Source organism: Melospiza georgiana, chromosome 9, assembly GCF_028018845.1.
Source record: "Melospiza georgiana isolate bMelGeo1 chromosome 9, bMelGeo1.pri, whole genome shotgun sequence".
Classification (NCBI taxonomy): Eukaryota; Metazoa; Chordata; class Aves; order Passeriformes; family Passerellidae; genus Melospiza; species Melospiza georgiana.
The window spans coordinates 1,353,072-1,376,584 of record NC_080438.1 but is presented as its reverse complement, the minus strand read 5'-3'; the positions used below and the strand labels follow the sequence as shown (position 1 = coordinate 1,376,584).

Sequence of the window (23,513 nt, the reverse complement as noted above, 5' to 3'; positions counted from 1 at the left end):
GGTGCCGGTGCCGGTGCCCGTGAGGGGGGCGCAGCCTCGCCCCCGCCCCGCTCGCTCCGGTGCCGGTCCCGGTGCCGGTGCCCGTGAGGGGGGCGCAGCCTCGCCCCCGCCCCGCTCGCTCCGCGCGGGCGCGTCCCCGCCCCGGGGCCGGGCGGGGCGGGCCGGGCCGGCGGCAGGGCCGGGCGCGCTGCAGGGCTGCCCGGCCGCGGGGCCGCCATGCCCGCCAAGTCCAAGTACAACCTGGTGGACGACCGGCACGACCTGCGCATCCCCCTGCACAACGAGGACGCCTTCCAGCACGGCATCTGCTTCGAGGCCAAGGTGGGCGGCGGGCGCGGGAGAGCCGCGGGGGTCGCTGCCCGGCGCTGTGCCCCGGCGCTCCGGGATGCCCGGGTTCCCAGCTCTCTTTTGGCATAGCCGCGGGGGTTTTCTGCTTTCCCCGGAGCCCTTCCCCTTGGCGTTACCTGGTCTCCCCTAAACTCCGCCGCGGAGTCGGGCGAGGCTTCCCGCCTGTACGGCAGGGATGCCCGGACTGGTGGGACGGGTCAGGCTGGAGTGGGGTCACCCGCCTGCTTCCCCCCGGCATCCCTCCCCGGCCCTCATCCCTCCGGGGCTCCGCCTGGTGTTGCCCGGGGACGCCGCTCCCCAAAGCGGGTCCGTGTGCCTCTTGCCCGGCAGGGAGGAGCGGAGGGCTCGGGCTGTGCTCTGCGGCTCCAGCGCTGCGGGCAGTGCGCCGGGATGGGCACGGCTGTGGGGTCTGCAGGGTGCCCCGGAGCCCGGTGCTGCCGTGCTGTGAGCAGCCCCATGGACTGCGTGCCATGGGCGGTGCAGGCGGTCAGGGGCACGCACCCGAAATAAACGCTTGCCATTCCTCTTTACACACATAAACCGTCCTCGCTGGTGGATTTGGCACGGAGCTCTTGGCTTTTTATCTTTTCTTTTCCGTTGGGACTTTTCATTCTCTCGCTCCACGTCGGCTGTGGCTCCCCGCAGGCTGGCGCTTGCCATCTCGCAGCAGGCTGGCAAAAGCCAAGCTACCGAGCAAGGCACGCTGGCCAGCAGGAAACTGGGAAGGAGCTGGCCAGGAGAGTTGGAAAGCGAAAACACAAAATTCTGCCCCGTTTTTTCTTCTCTTGGGGAGTACGGTTATCATGCTGACGGGGGTACTCAAGTGAGGTTGACTTAGGAGGAAAGCCTGGTGTAAAACGAGCGGCAGGAAGGCAGGAAGGCAGGCAGGCAGGCGTCTGTCACACGCTGTTGTCTTCGGAGAACATGTGCTGTCAGGGGAAGAAAATTTGGCATCTAATTGTGTGCCATGCCCTCGGGGCAAAGGCTGCGCTCGTAGGAAGGTGTCGAAGTGTTATTTTCCGCCTTTTCTCGGGGCGGGAGGGTTCCTCTGCAGAGGCCATCACCTGCCCCATGGCAGGCACTGTGCTGCACAGAGCAAAACAGTTGTTTGTGGAGCAAACTTAAACCTGCCTTGCAACTCTGGCAAAGGCTGTTCGAGCTCAACTTCGCAGCCTTTTGCTCCTGAGTGATTGGAGCCTTGCTGCTTTTCTGCCAGCGCCTGCTCACCCCTCACCTGCCAGTGGCTGCAGAGCATCTCTCCCCTTCTACATCCCGTGTGCCTGTGCCGTGCCAGCTCCGGGGACCCGGCTGGGAGGCTGGGCAGTGGGGCAGGGCGTCAGCAGCCCCTGGGTGTGCTCGTGGCTCGTCTCTGCTCCACGCTGCTGGTCTGGCTGCGTTAGTGCACTGCAATGTTAGCCTTTGTTAGCTCCTCTTGCTCTTATTTGGTATCCGGTGGCACGCGCTATTGCCAAGCGCAGTCCGTACCAAACCCGGCTTCCCAATTCCTGGGTTTCACCAGCAGCCCTCGATGCCAGATACAGAATGCAGATGGCTGAGGCAATTACTCTATCCTTTTACTAGATTGCTCAAGATTAATTAAATGCTTACATTCCTTTACTTCCTTTTATCGCCAAGAATCCCAGGCTCTTACACCCGCACAGCTCTTGTTGCAGCCAGGCACCCGGCACGAGTCACAGAAATGTGGAGCTCTGATTTAGAGCAGAACTTTGGGGGAAGATTAAACGAGAAAAATGCTTGTCTGGGATGTCAGGACTCGAGTGGCTGTCTCCTCAAATCCTCCTGGGGTAGCTGATAGTGCGGGCAGCGGGGATCCCGGTGTTCCAGCTCAGCACTGGAGCAGTGCTCTTTGCTCCAGCAGCCTGACATTCCTGATGAGCTTGCTTGGGGCTCCCTGCAGGGGGGTAGTGTGGGCCTGAGGCAGTGTGCACTGATTTATTGCTTTAATTTTTTATTGTATTTTTACACTTGGACCTACTGCTGTCTCTAAGTGGCACGTGTGGTGGGTGCAGTGCATGCTTTGGTCCATCAGCAGCAGCTGGCATCAGTGCTGTTGTCCCCTTTGTCCCTCTCCCGAGGGAGTCTTGCCATCCCGGGTGGCTGGGTGGCCACAGGCAGGCAGAATCTGAACCTTTGTCAGGCAAAGGGTGGTGGACGTGATGTGAGGCGAGCGGTGCTGTCCCCTGAGCTGTGATGCCATCGCAAGGCTCGTGCCTCTTGTCCCCGCTGGAGCCACTTGCAGCCACATGTGCTGGCACAGGGTCACCGAGGCAGAGCAGAGTGTCCCTAAGGATTATGTTAATCCATTTTCTGGAGATAAACCCAAGAGATGGAAAATCCCACTCCATCTTTTTAGGAACAGTAATGCATTTCACACTTTTGGATCTGTTTTCATTGGCCACTTCTCTTGGCACCAAACCTGGCTGTATCCCTGAGATGCCTTGGTCAGGCTGCAGGGAATCAGAGGAGCTGGCTCCAATGGGAGGCAGGATGTTTGTTTTCTTCTGTGTCTTGCCATCTGAATTGTTGATTGAAATCAAAAGCCTGGCCTCTTGGGTTAGCTGAAACATTTGGATGAAAGAACTGGGAGCTGCAGCGTGGTGCAAGGGGAATGGACAGAAATTCCCACTTGTGCAGTGGTTTTCTGGTTAAATAAACAGAGATGTAGAGAGGAAAGATATCTCCTGTTCTCCTCCACCTCCATGAGAAGGAGCGGGATGTGAGCTTACTCCTTATCTTCCCAAAGCCCTGGTGCTGCAGGGCAAAACCCAAGGGCCGCCTTGTGCAACACCAGCAATTCTGTGTGTTCAGAAATTGTGACTCAGGCTCCCCCAAGGGCTCCAGAGAGAGCAGCAGGCAGAGGGAGTGGAGTGGGGCAGTGCAGCCTGGCACTGCACTCCTGGTCTCTGGCAGTGCTGGGTGCTGCTGGCTCTGCTCAGGGAAGTTGTTACTGTCCCTCTCCTGGGGGCTGCTGCTGGCCTGGGCTTTCCCTCCTGCCCCAGGGGTCTTGTGTCCATGGCCAGGTCCCACCTGCCAAATGCCCATGATTTGGAAAGAGCTGTCACTCCCTCAGCCCCATGAATCCCTTTGCAGTGCCTTGGTGTGCGTGGCTTCCAGAGAAGGGGCAGGTGGCTGTGAGGACCCTGTGTGCAGGCACGGGGAGCAGTGACTGCCCAAACACATCTCAGCCCTTGGTGGACCCAGTGCCTGTGGTCTGGGACTGCCTGGGCATCCCACGTGCTGGAAGCTGCTGTTCCTGGCACCAGACCTGCTTGCAGGTAAAGGTGGGGCTGGAGGTTCAGGAGCATTGCTGTTCTGTGCAGCAGGTGGGGTTTTGGTGTTTGGCTGGTGGGGTGGATTTTTTTTTCCCTTAAGTGGTCTTGGCAACCAGGCACTTTCTCTCATTTTTGTCAGTGCTTTTCTCTGCTTCCGTGCGTGGGAAACTGGAGTTGAACTGAGCATCTGCTGCTGTCTATGTTTGGAGATGGGACATGGAGGAGACTTTAGTCTGATCCATGATGTCCCTTCCTCTGAACCTCTGCAGCCCACCTGCCTGCCACCTCCCAGGGGCTGCGAGCACCAGCAGGCACTGCCAGTTGCTCCAAAGCAAAATCCTGTGTCAGGGAAACGATTATAGCCTCAGGTGGGCACTGAGCAGGGAGTACATGTGTGTTTCCACCCGTGTGTATATTTTTATGTACGTTGGGGCTGCAAATAACAGCATTGGAAGTGAACTGTATCGCAGGCAGCCCTGATCGAGGTGTTCACTTCTCCTCCACTGCTCCGGGCTCCCTTGCCAGCAAGGGTGGCTTTCCTGGAGGGCTGGGAACCAGGAGACAGGTTGTGTGGTGCTGTGCAGCAGCCTGGCTGGCTGGGAGGGAGCTGGCAGCTCTCTCTGGGGGCTGTTTGTCCTGGCAGCTCTGTGTGCCCAGAGCTGAGCTGCAGTGAGCCTGAGCCCGGGATTGCTGGCCCCAGGCTATAAATAACCTTCCCAATTCTGCAAAGGTTCTCCTCTGAAACAGTGGCACGTTTCTGCCGTACTTGTGGAGTCGCTTCCTGGGCTGCTTAGTGGAGCTCTTAGCAAGGAAAACTCGGCCTGGCTGTGCCAAAGCCCTGTGTGCCAGGCTGTGGGGCCGGGCCGTGGGCTCTGCAGGTGCCCAGGGGTGCCGTGGCATGCTGCCAGCCCAGCTTTCTGCAGCGCTCTGGGCTGGCACGGCCTGCTGGGGCTGGGTGCAGGAGCAGGAGGCTCAGGCCCGGTGTGGGACAGCCTGCCTGGGCAGGATGGAAACACAGCAATGGACAGGCCTGCTGCACTGCCTGGAAAAGCTTCATCCCTCAGCTCCTGCTGGCCCTGCTGCGCCATCACAGGTGTCTTCCCTGTTGAGGTGAGCCCTGGCTTGGCTGCTGGGAGGGCAGAGTGGCTGTGGTGAGTGTCCTGGGGCCCCCAGAGCTCGGTGTCCCTGGCGCTTGAGCCTGGGGCAGCTCCTAAGCAGGGCAAGTGCTGCTGGGACCAGCAGGCTCATGGGCACAAAACGGAGTGAAACCCACCTGAAACCACCCAAAACTGAGTGAAAACAACCCAAAACGGAGTGAAAATACCCGAAATTGAGTGAAACCCATCCCAAATTTAGTGAAACTGACCCAAAACCAGGTGAAATCCACCCTAAACTGACTGAAACCAACCCAAAATTGAGTGAGACCACCCAAAACTGACTGTCCTTGGGGGCTCTGCCTGCCTGCTGTGAGGTCCCTGCTGTGTCCATGCCCGGTGTCCAGCTGCATGGCTCTGACACATGGCCTCAGGCTGCCCAGGCTGGATCTGTTGTCCTTGGGGTGCAGAGCCCTGCTCAGGGAGGAACTGGGCAAGGCTGAGGTGCCCAGCTTGGAATGGAAGCCAGGGCCTTTTTCCATTAAAGTCGGCTGGCATTGTGAATTTTCCATCCCTTTTGGCCTCTGCACCAGCGCAGTGTGAGTAAGCTTCCCCCTGTGCCCCAGGCAGGCAGGGAGTTCCCGAGGGGCAGGGCAGTGCCAGCTCAGAGCCTTGGCTCCCCGGGCAGCTGGAGAGCAGGAGCAGTGGGACAGCCAGGACCCTGGCAATGGGCTTCTGCCTGGGGAGAAACCCTTATCAGACACACTGCAGGCAGACTGGGCGTTCCCCATGCTGGGGAAATGGGGAGCTTTCACACCGGCGCCTGAGCACTTTGTCCCTCACTGTGTGGCACATGTGGCAGGGTCAATGTCCCTGTGCCTGGTGCAGCCTCACACCACCCTGGGCTCCGTAGGAACCTGGGGACCCTTGTGCCCTGCATCTGGCACTCCCTGCTGGCTGCTGGTGCCTCTGGTAACCCCTCCTGGCCCTGAGGGCCGGTGCCAGCGTGTCCCCTCCCAGTGCCCGCCTGCAGAGAGAGAAGCAGCGGCTCCCATCCGTGCCTCTGAGGGAGCTGGGAGCCAGCAGCAGCCAGGGCAGGCTCCCTGTGAGCCGGGGATGATTCAGCCCTGACCTTTGCACGCAGAGCTGGGCTGGCAGCAGCAGGAAGGAGGCATCTCCTCCCCAGGAGGCTTTGGCTGCCCACCTCTGCCTCCGGTGGGCCCATCAACGCCCCTTGCGAGGTGTCCCCCGGCAGCGATGCCGTTGGCCTTCGGTTTCCCAAAATATCTGCCACCTGCTGCCGCAGAAAAAGCAACTTCTCAAGAAAATTCGTTTCTGACAGAGCAGAAAACGAGCAGTATTCAACAGCCTCGAGGAAAAACGAGAAACTGAGTGACTTGTGCAAACAGTGCTTTGGCAAAGTGCTCCCCTTTGTTTTCTGTTTAAAAAACAAATTTATTTTTTTTCCCTGGCATTTCCCAGAACTGGGCAGATCTTCTGTGAGCCGTGGGCAGAGGGTGCAGCAGTGCAGGCTGTGTGTCTGTGCCCACTGAGAGCCTGTTTGCATGGGGAGGGGACAGCAGGCAGAGTCCCTGTGGCTGCTGAGAGGCCTGAGGGTGCTGCCACCTCCCACAGCATGGGAGGGATGCCCTTCTGGGGCCCTGCAAGGATGGGTGGATGCAAGGCTGGATCCCAACACAGGGGGAGACATGTGCAGGACCAGAGGCTCTCTACAAAAGAGGTGGCACCACGGGCTCGAGCAGCGCTGGCCTTGGCAGAGTGAGGGCTGGGCCTGCCTTTGTGGGGCTGCCCGTTCACCCAGGGGTGGCCTTTCTTCCCCTAGTTGGGCAGGGCAGGAGGGGGCTGCCCAGGACAGCCCGAGGGGATTTGTGACCCCCTGATCCCCCTTGGCTCTTGGGGGACTCCGGTTCTGTCCCTCCATCCCTTGGCAGGGCGGTGGGGCCGTGGATCTGGAGGGGATTATTTGGAAAAGCCACATCCTTTACTTACACGTGTTCTCCCCCTTGGCTCGTGGGGCTTGGGGAGGGTGCGTTCTTTCGCGGGTTTATTTTCTTTGTCAGCTCTTTTGCACAGCTTTAATTTGTTCCCTTTTGTCCCGGGCACCTTCCTTTGTCCTTCCTGCCTCCCTTTGCCTTGGGGTGAGCTGGCTGGCACGGATGCTGGCCTGACCATGGCCCTGCAGGGCTGGGACCCCCTCTGTGTGCCTGGCACCTCGCTGGGGGCTCCTGTGTGTTAAAGGAGGGCAGGAATCTGTGCCTGGCAGTGCCCATGCTCGGGGGTCTCTGAGCTCCTGCACTGGCAGAGAAGGGAGCTCAGTCTCAGGGCTGGGGTGGGTGGGAAGTATTGCACTGTGCAGGCTCTGGCTGCCTTGCTTATCCTTGTCTTTGCCTCACCTGCTTGTTCCCACACCTATTGCCATAATTAAAAGTGGTGCTGTGAGTAGGAGGGCTGGAGGAGAGTGGAGCAGGAGCAGCCCTCATTGCCTGCACATCCCTGCTGAATATGGGTGGTTTCTCAGGCCATTCCCCAGCTCACCTGGGAAGTTGTTCAGCTGAAAGACCAACCCCCAAGTCCACATTTTGGGGGGATATTCACCACATTGTGAAGGGTTACTCTTCTGCAGCACACTTGTCACGTGTGATTTCTGCCCTGAAGGCAAAAATAATCTGGAGAGACTTTGTCCATCTGCTGAGTTGTGTGAAATGTGTAAAAGACACCTTCCTGCAGAGTGGAGGGAGAGGGGGGTGTTTTTGGAGCTGTGAGCATGGTCACTGTGAGCAGTGAGCCCACGCTGGGGTGGAGGTGGGCTCTGGTGGGAGCACCAGGGGCTGTGGGATACAGCAGGGTGCAGCTCTGCACACCAGGCTGGGCAGCAGTGGTGAATCCTGCTGCCCCTCAGTTTGGGTGCATGTGGGCATGAGCTGGAGCACAGAAAGGACAGCACCAACACAACCCTGCTGCTGATGCTGTTTCTCAGGAGGCCAATGCAGAGGTGGTGCCTGGCCCAGGGTGGTGCTGGCTGTGCTTGCAGGGCACCCCAGCCCTGCTGGGCTCACACACTCACTCCCTTGTGGCCGTGGGGCTGTGGTGAGCAGCCAGGGAGCTTGGCATGGCTGGAATTCCTGTGGCCATGGCAGCCAGCTCTGCTGCCCAGCTGGCACTGCCTGCCCTGGCCTTGGCCATGCTGCGTTCTGCACCTGCCTGGGCAAGGAGAGCCCAGGGGAAGGAAAGGGATTTCCAGGCAGTGACCTCATGCAGCTGGGAATAGCTGGAGGAAGACAGGCTTCCTCTGGGTGCAGAGGTCTGTCCTTCTCATATAGGATGAGAATCCTGCTTCCCCAGGTGGTCCCTGGCAGAAAAGTGACGTGGGAAGGCTTAGTGAGGAGGTGCCACAGGGATGTGTGCCTGGCAGAGCAGGACGGGGCAGGGCTTCTTCCTTAGGTCCTGCCTGGTGGCTGCAGGCCCAGGGCTCCAGCTGCCTCTGCCCTCCTCCTCAGCTCCTGCTCTTTCCTGATGGTTTCCAGGCCTCCCCTCAGAGAAGGGGATGTGCTGATGTCTGAGATGCCTCTCTCAGATGAGCTGCCCCTTTGAAGGGGTGGCAGACTCCGTGCAGGGGCTGTGACAGGGAACTGCTGGGAGCTGTGTGCTCTCAGCAGGGCCCTGAGGGGCTGGCTGGCCTGGGCTGCAATTCCCAGTTATGTAAGGCTGCCCTGCACCGTGCAGCCTGCACGGCACGTGATGGACACGCCAGCTGTTTGGGGTTATTTTTATATCCTCTCTCTGCTCATCTCCTCTCAGCACCGACTGCCCTGTGGGTCACTGGGCACTGCCTGTGTGACCCCCAGGCAGGGGCTGTGTGCTGGGCATGGCCTGGCTGAGCTGCCTTAGCAAGGAGGGCTCTCAGGAACACGGGGCTCCCCGAGCTTCTGTCCCACAGGGCCCTCGGGGGCAGCTCGCACACAAAGCCCAGCTTTGGTCATGCATCCCCTGCACCGTGCCACCCCTCCTCGGAGGTGTGGGGAGCTGGGAGGGAAGTGACCCCTCTGAGCAGCCTCTGCCTGTGTTCAGGCCCCTGGGCACCCATGTCGGTGCCAGCAGAGGTTGTGGCCGTGCCCCAGCAGCAGGAGCCCTGCAGGCTGTGGTGCCCGTGCCGCGCTGCCGAGGTTACGTCAGCCCTTGTGTGGAGATGGAGCGTGGGAGCACACAGGGCCAGTAAATGGGCTCAAAACGCTTTTCTTCCAACGACACGTTTTTAGCGCTCAGCATTGACTCTTCATCGCTTGTCTGTTTTCTGATCCTTCTTCAGAATCTGCCCTCTTCCATTTGATTTTTAAAAAGGTTTTTGTTCCGTGTCTCTCCGTGCTGGGTCGCGGTGGCGCTGCCTTTGGTCCCCTTTGAATAGCAAAGCGGCTCCTTTATTCTGGAGGCTTGGCCTGGAGGCTCAGCATTCCTGCAGAAACAGCCAGGCTTTGGCAGGGCTGCAGTTAAATAATGGAGGGCCTGTCACAGGACAGGTTGGGCCGGCTATTTTAGGGATATTCCAATACCCAGGTCTGTAATGGATGACTCACGGCAACCGAGGGGATACTTGCTTATACCTGTGTGCTTTGATCATGGCCTACATGAGTGAGTCCTGCTGGCCTGACGGCTGAAGGGATTTTATTGCTAGAAAAAGGGGTTTTGACTGCTTGCAGTGGTGTGGTGTGGTGAGGGAACAGCTTCATGGCTGGAGGCGTGCAGGCATTCAGGTGCAGCAGGCAAAATGCTGCTCATTCCCCAGGAGTGACCCTGGGTTCCCCCTGTGGATACCACTGGGGCCCTGCTGGGCCCGTGGGATTTCCAGGGCTCTAGGAGCTGGACTAATCTCCTTCCTTTCCTTGCAGTACATCGGGAGCCTGGATGTGCCACGGCCGAACAGCCGCGTGGAGATCGTGACGGCCATGCGGCGCATCAGGGTGAGTGTGCCCGGGCTGCTCCTTCCCCTTCCCTTCCCTTCCCTTCCCTTCCCTTCCCTTCCCTTCCCTTCCCTTCCCTTCCCTTCCCTTCCCTTCCCTTCCCTTCCCTTCCCTTCCCTTCCCTTCCCTTCCCTTCCCTTCCCATCCCATCCCATCCCAGGCCTGCCCTCATCCTCCACCTGCACCTGCAGCTTTGTCTCGCATCAACCCCGTCCCACAGTGCATTGATGCCTCCGTGTTTCACTGTCCCCCTCTCTGTGTCAGCTGGGCCTGGTGCTGGCAGGCTGAGTGTGGCTCAGGGCACTGCTGCAGCACAGTTGTCCCCAGACACCCCCTGTGCTGGGGCTGTGTGTGTGCTCACAGTGCTGCATCCTGGGATGGGCTGGAAGGTACGTGTGGGATGTGGCACCCCATGGGAACTGTAGCGTGCAGTGGCTGGGAGCAATTCCTCGTTGGTCAGTCCCAATAACAAAGTAACAATAGGCTACTTGTGCAAGAGGTTCCTCAGGGTTTTACTGCTTGTGTAAGACTTTCAGCAGCATGAAAATTCAGGTGCTGCCTGGATATGGCAGCAGGTCAGTGCTAAATGGCAGCGTGCAAGGCGAGGTGCAGAGCAGCAAGCTCTGGGGCTGGCCAGCAGTGAGCTTGTTTCAGGGTGAGTAGGTCAGGGGCTATGATCTGCTAATGAAATCACCTGGCTTCCCAAAGCACTTGCAGCCAGGATATGGGACGCCCTTGCTGTTTAATGCTTGGCCCATGACCAAGAGAGGAGCTTTTCTTCTGCTCCCCAGCCTCTGGGCAGCACGAGTGTTCACAGGGAGGGAGGGAGGGGAGCAAACAAACCATGCACCCCAGAGCTCGCTGCCCCCAGGCTGATAAAAGCAGCAGCTTGGCTGCTCTTCAGCAGGGGACAGCCCCTGGGGCCCAGCTGGCCCTGGGTGTGCTGGCTGCAGGTTTGGTCTGTCCTGAGGCCAGACCTTGCCCTGTCCTCCAGAGATGGCTCTGTCCTGGGAACAGCACCCTGAACCTGAAGGGCCTGAAGGCACTTACAGGGACATTGGGTGAGGGATGAGCTGTCTTTCTGCTGGTCTGATGGGATCCCATAAGCACCAAAGCTGCTCCTGTGGCTGAGCAGCTGCACCAGAGCTCTGCTCCTCTCAGCCCTTCATGCAGACTCTTGCTTTAATCTCAGTTTCTCTTTCACCAGAGGAGGAGAGCAGGATCATATCCGGAGTATCACCTTCAAAGGACAGACATTTTGAGGCTCTTCTGTCTCAAACTTTCAGGGTGTAAATAGTTTGTGGCCTTTCCTCACAGCTTTCCTGCCTGTCCTCCTGTCCTCTCCGTGGGGGTTAGTGCTGTGACTGGGGCATGACATGGGAAGGCCTTTATGGCATTAGGTTTGCTCACCTTGTGTCCAGACAGTTTGGGACAGCACGACTGTTATGTCCTCAAGAGCTCTCATAAACAACAGTTTCCTTCATTGCCTTCCAAGATGAGACTTTTGAACAAATGCACTTCCAGCCCCAAAATCACAGAACTGCACCTCAGTGTGGAAGGACTGGCACAGCTTTGAGGGTTTAAGTAAACCCTTGAAGGGGGGAAAAATAAGAACACCAGAATGTCCTTGTTGCCCAGTATGAATAAACTCAAGCACGGTGTAGAAAATTCATAGGTACAGCTCTGAGTGGCAGTGAGAGGACACAGAATTGGGTACAATAATGGTTTCTCGTGGTGAATGATGTGTTTGAGGCATGTGCTCAGGCTTTCTTCACCTGTTGTAAGACAGGAGAGATGCAAGTCATGAAAGGCCATGGAGATCAGACCTGCCAGAGAGATTTTGAGTGTGTGTTTATTTGTGAGGGGGTGCCAGGATGGTTGGATGGATGGCTGTCCACGTGCAAAGCCCTCCCCTGGTGTGCTGTGCTTTGCCCTGGAAGTGCCTGGCAGCAGGAGGGGCCACAGCATTGCTGAGGGCATTTCTGGCCAGGCTGGGTGCTGGGGGCTCCTTTCAGCCTGGCTGGAGCTGAAGTGATGCACGTCCTCCTTACAGAGCACAGCCACCCTCCTGCCTGAGGGCATAAAATAGTCCCAGAATACTGGCATGGGGAAACCAGAAAAGAAAAATGTTTATTTGGGCACAGAAAGCAACGGTGAGGGATCATCAGGTGCAAGCAGCAGCAGTTTTGTGTGTAGGGTGTGAAGCAGCTGCTGACCCTGAGGTTTGTATAGTTTTAATGCAATCCCTGGTTTAGGGGCAAGGTGCTCTGTCTCAGTTTGCTCCAGGTTAGTCACTGCTGCTGAAGGTGGGGGACCCTCACCATCCCCTCTGCTGCCTCAACTCCCGTTTCTCAGTGCTGCCTTTGCCATAGCTGCTCTCTGGGCTTTGCCTCTGTTTCCCAAGTGATTTAAAAATGACCCTGCAAAGCAGTGAGGGTGCTGCCTGCCCGAGAGTGGGGATCCCAGTGGGCAGAATGCCCTGGGAGCCCCCTTGTGCCTGCCTGTGCTGGGCTGGGACAGCAGCAGCAGCACCACCCCTGCAGCCCTGCCTCCCTTGTGCTCCCCCACACTCGCTGGGGCCGGGGGAGTGCTGCTTCCTGTTTGGATGCAGAGCTGACCCTGGGGGCACAGAGCAGGACACAGCATAGCTGACATTGCTGGGATGCCTGCCCCAGGCACCCCCTGCACAGCAGAGCCTTGCTGTGGGCAGCACAGCTCCACCTGAGCCCAAAGCTGGTCCCTCCTGTGGGCCAGGGCTGAGAGGAGCTTTAAACAGGGGGTGGCATGGATGCCATCCCCCTCTCCCCATTGCTGAAGGGCTGGTGATGCCGAGGCCATCCTCATGGTCCTGGCCAGAGGGAGTTTCTGTCCAGAAGCAGAGGATGTGGAGAATTCCTGGGATTCTCGCAGCTCGGGATGAGGAGGGAAGGGGAGGTGCTCAGCTGAGTGTCTGCTTTTCCTTCCTGCATGGGCTGGGCTTTCAGGGCACACAGCCCTCTCTGCGCTGCACCTTGGTGTGAAGCCCTGGCCCTGAAATGACTCTGGAATGGGACATTTGCCATGCTAAAGATGCACTTGGAGAGCAATTTTGTGAGCGTCTGCTGCAGCTTTCCTCCAAACCCTACAGTCTCCTGCAGACCACTGATGGCCACATACACAGCAAATTATGTAGAACCAGGGTTTGTTTCCTGGGCAGGCAGGGGGGCTTCTCTTGGTACAGCTGGCTCCTGGCTGCTGCTCACCCCAAACAGGGTGACCCTGTCCACGTTGCTTCATGCCCTGAACTGCTGCATTTGCCTTCCCAAATGCTCCTGGGCTCCTCTGGATGCGAGATACAAGGAACTGATCCATAAATCCAGGAAGTCACCTGAGCATCCAAAAGCCCCAAACTAAGAGTGCTGTGTCTTCCCTAAGGATTATGAGCTGTTGCAGATTTTGGTTGAAAGTGCCTGAGCAGGTGGTAAGGTATCTTTTTCCTTCCCCTCCTCTCCCAGTGAGCTCATGGGCCCTCAGTGACGATGACAACTGTATATTTCTTGCGTTGTGATGATGTAAATTCATGCAAGTGCTTTCCTCTGCATGCCCCTGGCATGTCTCCAGGGCAGCCAGTGCTGCCTGGCTGGGGCTTGGTGCCATGGTGCTGGAGAATTTGGATTCAGCCCTTTGGGATGGCTGAGTGCAGCTTTGATCCAGGTTTTCTCTGGAGCCAGGAAGGATGAAAGCCTATGTAGGCACTTGGTAAAAGCTGTGGAAGTCTTCTGCAAGGCTGTTTCTGGGAAGTGTCCAGCTGAGTTTTGCAGGCTCAAAACAGGGAGGCTTTCCAAGCACTTGAAAATCTTGCTCCTCTACACCTCCTACTCTGCCAGGTACATCTGATTTTGTGGGACTTCTGCTGCTTTGCATAGCTGAGCTCTATTTTAGCAAATTGGCAGAATTGCTGAATTTCTACAGGCTTGTGTAAAGCAAGATTTCACATCCTCTGCAGGCCACAGGTGCAGTTGGACTGGTGTGAAAATTGATGTGTGTGGCCAGTTACTGGTGTAGAGCTCCTGGTGCAACTCTGAGCTCGTTTAATTGCAATATTTCTCAGCTATCCCTGCTCCTGCCACGGTGAGTTTTTAGAAGCATGACGCCATTTACAGTGATGCCTTCTTTTTTTTTCTTCTTTTCTCTCACCGTGCACAGGTGTCTCTTCTGTAGAATGGAGCAGGATTTGGGAGCAAGCTGGCCCTGCATGCCTGGGGCAGCCCACCCCTGTGTGTCTGTGAGGAGCAGCACAGTGGAAATGGGCTGGCCAGGAGATGCTCAGGTTTTGGCCACAGGAAGAGCACAGCCTGCTTCGTGCCAAGTCATGGCACTTGGTGCAAGGTGAATTATTGACAAGCTAATGACTTGATGTGGTTATCCAAGATGAACAAGATTGTGTTGTATTAGATCTGGGAGGAACTGCAAGGATGTCTGTGATAATTTCAGTTGCTCCCTCAGTGCTCTGACAGACACAATAAAGGAGTGAATCCTTCTGGGCGTGCTTGCATTTCTCCTGGCATCACCAGTGCCACTTAATGTCATAATAAAATAATGGCTGGTCTGGTACTGCTGCCAGCATGGCATGAGACAGGCCAGGATCTCATCCTGTGGTTAGTATTTAATCAATAAGTAATGGCTGGTCTGGTACTGCTGCCAGCATGGCACGAGACAGGCCAGGATCTCATCCTGTGGTTAGTATTTAATCAATAAATAATGGCTGGTCTGGTACTGCTGCCAGCATGGCATGAGACAGGCCAGGATCTCATCCTGTGGTTAGTATTTAATCAATAAATAATGGCTGGTCTGGTACTGCTGCCAGCATGGCATGAGAACGGCCAGGATCTCATCCTGTGGTTAGTATTTAATCGACAGCCCGGTTAAAGCAGTACCCAGATTGATTGGAGCAGCCTTTTGCCCAAGGCTGCCCACGTTTCCAGGAGAGCTGTGGTGACCCTGCCTCTGCACCAGGGCCAGGATGGGGTGAGGGGAGCTCTGGGCCCCAGTGGAGCAGCGAGTGGTGCGAGATGCAATGCACACACGGTGCAATGAGGAGCTCGGGGAGGGAAATCCCTCTGTGTGGCAGAGGACAGGCATCTGGCCTGTTGGAGGGGTGGAAGTGTGAGCCATTAATGCTGGAGAGCAAGGGCTGAGCCTGGGGGAGGGCAGTGAGGGATGGAGCCTTCAGGAAGCACTGAGAGGGGAGCCGGGCCTGCCTGTGCTGGCCGTGTCTGAGCCTGCTGGCCCATGCAGAGTGCCTGGGCTCGGGCTCGCCTGTGACCCCATGGAGCTGGGAGATGAGGAACGGGCACGCTCCCAGCCCTGCTCCTGCCCAGTAAATGCAGAGTGACAAGCTCATTGCCTTTCAGCTTCCAGCCATGCCCTGTCCCAGAGCTCTCTGCCAAAGCCGGGACAGCGGCGTGTCCCTCGTGGCCAGGCTCCAAAGCAGGCTGGGGCAGGAGAGAGCAGGGGTTCCCAGCTGCATGGACAGCACGGTGCTGGAGCCAGTGAGGATGAGGGAAACCGTAAGCAGGTGGGGGAGCATGGTTTGGGAGGGCTCCTGAGCCAGGAGTGCAGCCACGTGTGGCCTTCCTGCCCCTGCTGTGTCCCACAGCAGCTCAGCCCTTTGCTCTGGACAGGGCTGTGGCAGGGCAGGACAGGGCTGTGGCAGGGCAGGACAGGGCTGTGGCAGGGCAGGGCAGGACAGGGCTGTGGCAGGGCTGTGGCAGGGCAGGACAGGACAGGGCTGTGACAGGACAGGGCTGTGGCAGGGCAGGACAGGACAGGGCTGTGACAGGGCTGTGGCAGGGCAGGACAGGGCTGTGGCAGGGCTGTGGCAGGGCAGGACAGGACAGGGCAGGACAGGGCTGTGGCAGGACAGGGCTGTGGCAGGACAGGACAGGACAGGGCTGTGGCAGGGCAGGACAACGCTCTGGCAGGACACTCGGCTGGCACTGGGTGTGCCAGCACAGGCAGCAGCTCCTGGTGGGTGAAGCTGGCCTGGAGCCAGCCCAGTGCCTTGCAGAGGGCTGGAAGCCAAACAGGCGCCAGGCCCAGGGCAGGAGTGGAGCTGCTGGCAGAAGCTGGGAGGCTGCAGTGCCTTCTGTCCCCTCCAGCCTGTCACACAGCCCTGCCCTCCCGTGCCCGGGCTGGACTCTGCTCTGCTCTGGGAGCCCTGGGTGTCTCCCTGTGATTCATGTCCCTCCCTGCCCGGGGCTTTCCCCCCTGCTCCCCCTGAGTCACCCCATGCCTTGCCTTGCCCCTGTCTGGGCCATCAGCAGGTGTCTGCAGGGGCTCAGGGCAGAGCTGGGCAGTGCCAGGCTGCCTGAGCATGCCAGGGGGGCACAGATGGCTGTCAGTCCTTCCCAGCCAGGGAATGCTCTGCTGCCTCCCACCCCTCACCGAGTTCATGGCCAGCGTGGAAAGCCATCACACCAGTGTCCATCCTCTGTGTGTCCTTGTGCTTCCTCCTCTTCCTCCTGCTTCCCACTCGTTCTTTGTGGGATCTCAGCACCTCAGGATGGAGGTGCAGAGTGGCTGAGACCACCCTTGGGGGGCTCGGGAGTCCTGGAATGTTGCCAGAAGTGTCTGGTGGCTGGACTTTGATCCTACACAGGAGACCACATCTGTATGAGGATGGGGGCATTTCACTGGGGTAAATGGTGAAGGGATAAGTTAATTAGAGTGTGAGACACAGGGTTTAGGATTTCTGTACAGGGGGGTCTAGAGAAGTAAGATGGAGGAATTGGGGCGTGTCCTGTCCTTCTTCTTCTTCTTGGCCTCCATCTTCTGTGGTGATGGTGGCACTTTGGGATTGGTCATTACTAGAAGAGCACCGGTTAATAAGGGTAGAAGGTATTGGGGAAAAAGGATAAATATTGTATACGTAACTTCGGGTATAAAGATAAGTGACCACCCCGGGGGCTCTCAGTGTGCTCATGGCTGGCTTGCTGTGCAGACCTCTGTCGGGCCAAGAGAAAATCTTTTAGATAAGCAATTAATAAACACCTAGACCGAGAAAAGATCAGAAGTCTCTCCTCATCCTTTGAAGCACCGGGCTGTCCAAGGCCACCCTGGGCCTTTCCAGGCCACCTAAACAGCCGAGAAACCGACAGTTCTTCCCCAGAAAGGGTCCTTCAAGCACCTCTGAAGGGCTGCCCTGGTGGGCTGCCCTGGCTCTGGGGCACACACAGCATGCTGGCCAGGTGACCCTGCCTTCCCTGGCTCCCTCCTGTGCTGCACAGCTGGCTCTGGCAGGGCAGCGGGTGAGCCCAGTGCCACGCTCAGCTGCGTGAGGAGCAGGGCAGTGTGGAGCTGCAAGCCTGGAGCCCAGGCACACGAGGAGTCTGTGGGGCTGCAGGTGCCACGGGAGCTGCCCATGGGGCTCTCCTGCTCTGGCTTTTCCGCTTGCCTAGAAAGAAAGGATTTGTTGCACACTGCCTCCCAGGCATGAATGGATTCAGCCAAGGAGAGGAGGTCTGCAGCTTGTTCTGGGAGACCAGGGTCATGTTAGCACTGGTGATTGCTGTTTGTGAGGGTTCAGAGTTCCTACATCACCCTCTGAAAGCCTTCTGCAAGGTGACAGAGCTTCCTTTGAGGGCCTGAGCCTCAGGCTTGCATGAACCTCTGCTGAGGGTGTTACTGTGGGAGAGGGCTGTGCTCAGTGTCACCAGCTCAGTGCACAGCAGCCCCACCACTGTCACCAAGAGAGGACAGTCTCTGCTGCTGCAAGGTTGCTGGTGAAGATAACCATCTGCACTTCCCTTTGCATTTTGGAGTAAATTTCTAGCTGTGCCTAGGAATAAGCTCCTGGCTACCTGAGAGGTTGTTGATAAGGAAAAATAGGTTTGAGAGAGGTGTGCTGAGGTTTGGCTGGTTTCAGGCTCTGTGACTCATTTCAGCATCTCTCAGCAGCATCTGGGCAGTGCACTGAAGAACTGGATCTTCTCCCTGGGTTTGTGTTTCCTCTCACCCTTGGCATTGCTTCTATTTGGAGGTTTTCCCCTTCTTATTTACTACAACATGGAATTTTCTTGTGGTTTTTAACAAATCAGTGCTTTCATCAATTTTCTGCCATCATGGCAGCATTTTACTCTTGGGATGGAGTGGGACCAAATGCTCCCTGGTGCTGAGTGCTGGTGCTGCATGGGCCTGAGCAGGAGAGATGCAGCCAGCCTTATCTGGGCAGCCATATCTTCCAGCTGGGCTCCAGTGTGTCCAGAGACAATACCTCACTCCTGCTCCGTGGTTAAAGGGAGAAATAACCTCCAAAAAGGAGAAATAACCTCCAAAAATGAGACCAAAGAGTCACTAAAGCTCCCAAGCAGGGCTGGAGCAGTATTTGGTATCCATTTTATGGGTGACAACCTAAGGCACAGGGAGGCTGTGACTTGTCAGACTCCTTCTGAGGGAGACATCCCTGAACTGAAGTCAACCCAAACTGAAGTCAGCTTTGAATGCTGCTCTTGTGTATGGTCCTTTCTGCTCTTGTGCTTCCCTGCTGGGCCTCAGAGGCCAAGGACCCTTTAATTTAATCTGTTGTGGTGCTCTCTGCTGCCTCACCTCAGAAGAGAGACAAAAGCCTGGGGCTGCAGCCTTCCACAAAAACGCCACGTGCCCCAGTTTCTTCCCTGCTAAAATTAATTCCTGGTGGTTTTGGCTCAATGCAGCAGGAAGATGTTCCAAGGGATGCTGTGCCCTGGGGAGGCACAGAGTCAGAGCCTGCCCTGCCTCCTGCAGCAGGGTGAGGGGTCTGGGGTGTCACTGGAGCAGGGTGACAGCGTTTGGGGTGTCACTGCAGCACGGTGACAGGGTCTGGGGTGTCACTGCAGCAGGGTGACAGGGTCTGGGGTGTCACTGCAGCACGGTGACAGCATTTGGGGTGTCACTGCAGCACAGTGACAGGGTTTGGGTGTCATTGCAGCAGGGTGACAGGGTTTGGGGTGTCACTGCAGCACGGTGACAGGGTTTGGGTGTCACTGCAGCACGGTGACAGGGTCTGGGGTGTCATTGCAGCACGGTGACAGGGTTTGGGGTGTCATTGCAGCACGGTGACAGCGTTTGGGGTGTCACTGCAGCAGGGTGACAGGGTTTGGGGTGTCATTGCAGCACGGTGACAGGGTCTGGGGTGTCACTGCAGCACGGTGACAGGGTCTGGGGTGTCATTGCAGCACGGTGACAGCGTTTGGGGTGTCACTGCAGCAGGGTGACAGGGTCTGGGGTGTCCCTGCAGCACGGTGACAGGGTTTGGGTGTCACTGGAGCAGGGTGACAGGGTCTGGGGTGTCCCTGCAGCACGGTGACAGGGTTTGGGTGTCACTGGAGCAGGGTGACAGGGTCTGGGGTGTCCCTGCAGCACGGTGACAGGGTTTGGGGTGTCACTGGAGCAGGGTGACAGGGTCTGGGGTGTCCCTGCAGCACGGTGACAGGGTTTGGGGTGTCACTGCAGCAGGGTGACAGGGTTTGGGTGTCCCTGCAGCATGGTGACAGGGTTTGGGTGTCACTGCAGCAGGGTGACAGGGTTTGGGGTGTCACTGCAGCACGGTGACAGCGTTTGGGGTGTCACTGCAGCAGGGTGACAGCGTTTGGGGTGTCACTGCAGCAGGGTGACAGCGTTTGGGGTGTCACTGCAGCACGGTGACAGGGTTTGGGTGTCACTGCAGCAGGGTGAGGGGGTTTGGGGTGTCACTGCAGCAGGGTAACAGGGTCTGGGGTGTCACTGCAGCACGGTGACAGGGTCTGGGGTATCACTGCAGCAGGGTGACAGGGTCTGGGGTGTCATTGCAGCAGGGTGACAGCGTTTGGGTGTCACGGGTGTTCCTGCCCTGTGCAGGGGCAGAGGAAGGCAGCACAGCTGGTTAAGAGGAGAGGTTGCAACATCTATTGTGTGAGCTGCTCTGTGGAATGGGAGTTTAATTAGGCGGTGGGAGGAAAGGATGTATCTATTGTGGAGCAGCAGAAGGAGCAGGCGCTGCCCAGAACCAGGGAAAGGAGCCAAGCCCCGTTCCCATCCCAGCCGAGGAGGCTGGAGCCCGCGGTGTGCTGGAATCCCCGGAGGTTCCCTGCTCCTGCTGCCTGCTCCGTGTCCCCTCACAGGGAAGCTGCCAGGGCCACACGGGGCTGGGCTCCTGCTCGTGGCACTGTGGCTGCTCTGGTGGCTCTGCAGACAGTGCTTGGTAGCTGATCTGCTTCAGTGGGAGTTTTGGAAGGCATGGGCTTCCCCACCTGGAGTAAAGTCTACCCAGGGCAAAGGCTCCAGACGAAGAATTTTCAGAGTAGGAAATGTTTCCTTCCCTGGTGGAGCACAAGGAGCCCAGTGATTCTTAATCTGTCACTTGGTTTTCAGCAGTGGGAAGAGTAACGTGATAGGGAAAAATCCCCAACCAAACCAGTTCCCCATGCAATGGGCTTGCACATGGAACTGCTGATGTGTTCCAGCAGAAGCTGCAAAAGCCAGCCTGAGGTGTGTATTTGCCACAGGAAACTTCAGCAGAGATGGTTAAATTTCAGCTTAATTCTTCAAGAGGGAGCAGCCAGACCTGTGATGTTGTGGTGTTGTTGGAATGCAGAAGTGATGTGCATCTGAGAGAGCCATCCCTTTCTTTTTCTCTCCAAGGCCTCCAGTTTTGTTTCAGCATTTTGCTCCAATGACATTTTCTTATTCCCTCTTAACGTGATGGATGGGGCTGGTCTGGACTCCTTCAAACATTCCCTGATCCTTGGGAACTTGGGGGATGTGTGTTTATTCCCAACACAAAGAGCACATCTGTGCTGACCTCTGCTTACATGCTAAGAAATCCACATTATCCAAAAGGAGAAGAGAAACCCAGAATAATTGGCCAGAGCAGTTGGTGAGTGTGACCTGGGGTGCAGGTCCCTTTGAGGTTTCTGTGACAAAGACCTGTCTTTCTGTGGTTTGAGTGGATGCAGCTTCAACTCCTAGCTAGCTGATTTGTGCATTTTCCTGAAGCCAGAGCCTTTGATGTGAGGAAGCTCTTCCCAAGACCCAGCTCTGGGCTGTGCACAAGTGCCCACCGAGCCTGCTCTGTGGATGGGCCAAATACAGAGAGTTTGTTTTAACCTCTGGGATGTAGGAGTCTGGGGAAGCTGCCTCTTGTTCTTGTTGAACTGTTTTCTGTTCCTTCTTTGCAGTGTGTGGCAGAGCAGGAGTTGCTCTGTAGGAGTGGATTGTGTTGGTAGTGCTGTCAGTGGTGCCGTGGTTTGAGATAATGTCACCTTTCTGTTCTGCTGCACGTGTCCCAGGACCACACTGGCTTCATGGTGCCCTTTGCACTGGGATGAACCTTGCAGTGCCTCCAGGGTCTTTTTAGGATACATTTCTGCATCTTGGCAGATGCAGCTTCTGTTCCTTTTCCTGTGAGAGGCTGCTTGGCCAATGCCATATAAAATCATCCTGAAATGAGTGGATGCCAGATTCCTGTGCACTTGGCCTGGATAGCAAATACTCTTTTTTCTCTTTTTTTATTTTTTCTTTTTTTTTTTTTTTTTTGCAGCCCTGCATTGCTGTGAGCATTGCTGTGCTCTCCTCACTGGGGTTTCTGCAAGCACAGTGGCATTCTGTCCTGTGTCTCTCCTTGCTTCATCTGGGGCTCTGCTGCTGACATGGATTTCAACCTCTTTTTTCTAATTCCACCTAAAATCTTGATGCTTTTTTTACTTGGAAATTTTTTTCTGTGATTCTGTCTAAGCCTCTCTAAAGGACATTATTCTTGTTGCCTTTAACATGCAGAATTTAGTGAATGAGTTTTAATACCTGCATTAGTTGTTGTTGAAATAGGACCTGTGAAGCAAGAGTGATATGAATAATTACCTCTTTTCTCCAGTTACAGCCCAGAAACATTGTTGAGCACTGCCAGCATCTTAAGAGCCCCACAGGGCTGCCTTGTTTCTGATGCACCAAGCGTTTAATGCTGCTGCTCATTCATTCTTTATTAATTGTCTGAATTTCATAATTGCTGATTTAGTTACAGTGTTACCAGCCTGCCTTCCTTGGCGTGTCACTGCTTCTCTTCCTGGCTATTCTCATTTGCCTTCTCAACTGATCTTACTCAAGCTTTTTATGCAACAGTGGGAGAGCAGCTCTGTGGTGAGCGGTAAAACAAAATACCAAAATAAATCCTGTATTTCACAACTTGGGGCATAAATATCACCGTGCTGCGATTCGGCTCGCTTTGCTGAGCTGACACCTTTCTGAAGTGCTGTGTGGGCGCCTTCTTAGGCTGCCCCTTGCTCTGTCACCTGCCCTCAGGGTAGATTTGGGGTGACTTTGTGCTCCTCTGCACTATCAGCCCTGCCTTCCACCCGTCCATGTGGGCAAGGATTACCTCAGCTGCCTTGAGGCAGGGTCTGTCTCTGAGAGGATGCATTTGGGGGAGAAAGCTGATTTTAAACAGAGGAATTTTGTTTTGCTTCTCAGCTGGAGGGAGGTGCTGGGCTGGACATTGCCTGTGCTGCTCAGTCCTGGGGTCCCTGAGGCATCGGGACTGGCTGGGGCCAGAGAGGGGCAGGAGTTTATCAGGGGTCACTGTAAAGGGGCATGACTGAGCTGCTGCTCTTTAAACCAAGCTTGTTCCAGCACAGGGCCTCTAACCTGCTCTGGGCTGGAGGAACAGAAGCCATTTCCAGGCTCCTGTAGTTCCTCACCTTCTTCAAAGGGTGGTTGCACCAAGCAGCTTATGCTGCCTCTGCCTGCATAGGTCAAACCAATGCATGTCTAATTAAAAATACCACAAATTCCAGTCAGATGTGGGCTTTCCAAGGAATGCATTTCTGCTTATTCTAGCAGCAGGTGGTAAACATGAAAACACGTACAGCTCATTTCTGGTGTTCTCCTGTGGGCTGTGAGAGCAGAGCAGAGCGGAGCGGTGCCTGCAGATGCACACAGAGCCTGTCCTTGTTTTCCCTGGCTGCAGGAAGCGCTCCGAGCCTGTGATTCCTGTAACCAGTCTGACCAGTATCCCACACGCACCCACACACCAGTTCATTCACACCCTGCTGTGGTCACCGGAGGTGCAGCATGTCAAGGAGGGGGGAGCTTGCCTTGCCACCTCCCACGCGGGTCCAGCCCGTGCTGTTGGCTCTTCCTTGGATTTCTGGAAGGAGTTTGGAGATGTTTCTGAGGCAGGGGATGGCGTGTCGCAGGGTGTCCCCTGACCCATGCCTGGCTGAGAGGTGCAGTTTTTCCCAGCCTGTAAGCACTGCTCCCACTCAGAGCTGTCACTGAACATGCCCGGGCTGGAGGAGAAATGAGAACATGGCTAGGCCAGCTTTCTTTCATAAGCTTGGTGTTAGTCGAGCCCCCATGGAATGAGCAGTAAGGCTTGCACAGGGACCTGGTGGCTTTGGTGAGCTGCTGGTGGCACTGAGGTGTGCTCCAGCACCTGCATCCCCCATGACACAGTGCTGCTGCTGCGTCCCCCATGGCCTTCAGTGGCACTCAGCAAGCTGCTGCTGTGCCTCAGGCATCATCTCAACCTCTGATTTAAGGGTGTTTAAAAAAAAAAAAACCTCACAGAGAGGTATGGAATGCCTAAGGATTTCTTGTAAGGGAGGTAAATCACCTTGCAAATGGAAGTCTTCAAAAAGAAAGGGTCAGCATAAGTTGTTGCCTGTTAGCTTTCTCCATTTAACCCTGTGGCTGATGCTGATTTCATTCTTACCAGTTCTGATTTCTCTGAGCTTCCTGTGAAGCTGCTTCTCCTGCAGATGGCTGGTGAGCGTGTCCCAGTTTGCCACCTCAACTTGTGAAACTCGGAGGTA

The 23,513-nt window shown here is 56.4% G+C and overlaps 1 protein-coding gene across 3 annotated transcripts in view; it reads left to right on the top strand.

Annotated features, from left to right (window-relative positions):
- The first annotated feature begins 171 nt into the window (after window positions 1–171).
- The window catches only part of NOS1AP (nitric oxide synthase 1 adaptor protein), a 37,147-nt gene continuing 13,805 nt past the window's right edge, over window positions 172–23,513 (top strand). For all 3 annotated transcript variants that reach the window (XM_058030241.1, XM_058030239.1, XM_058030238.1), the window contains exons 1-2: window positions 172–321; window positions 9,640–9,711. In XM_058030241.1, coding sequence (XP_057886224.1) covers window positions 217–321; window positions 9,640–9,711 — 177 coding nt within the window. In that variant the 5' untranslated portion in view covers window positions 172–216. The remainder of the gene's footprint in view (window positions 322–9,639; window positions 9,712–23,513) is intronic.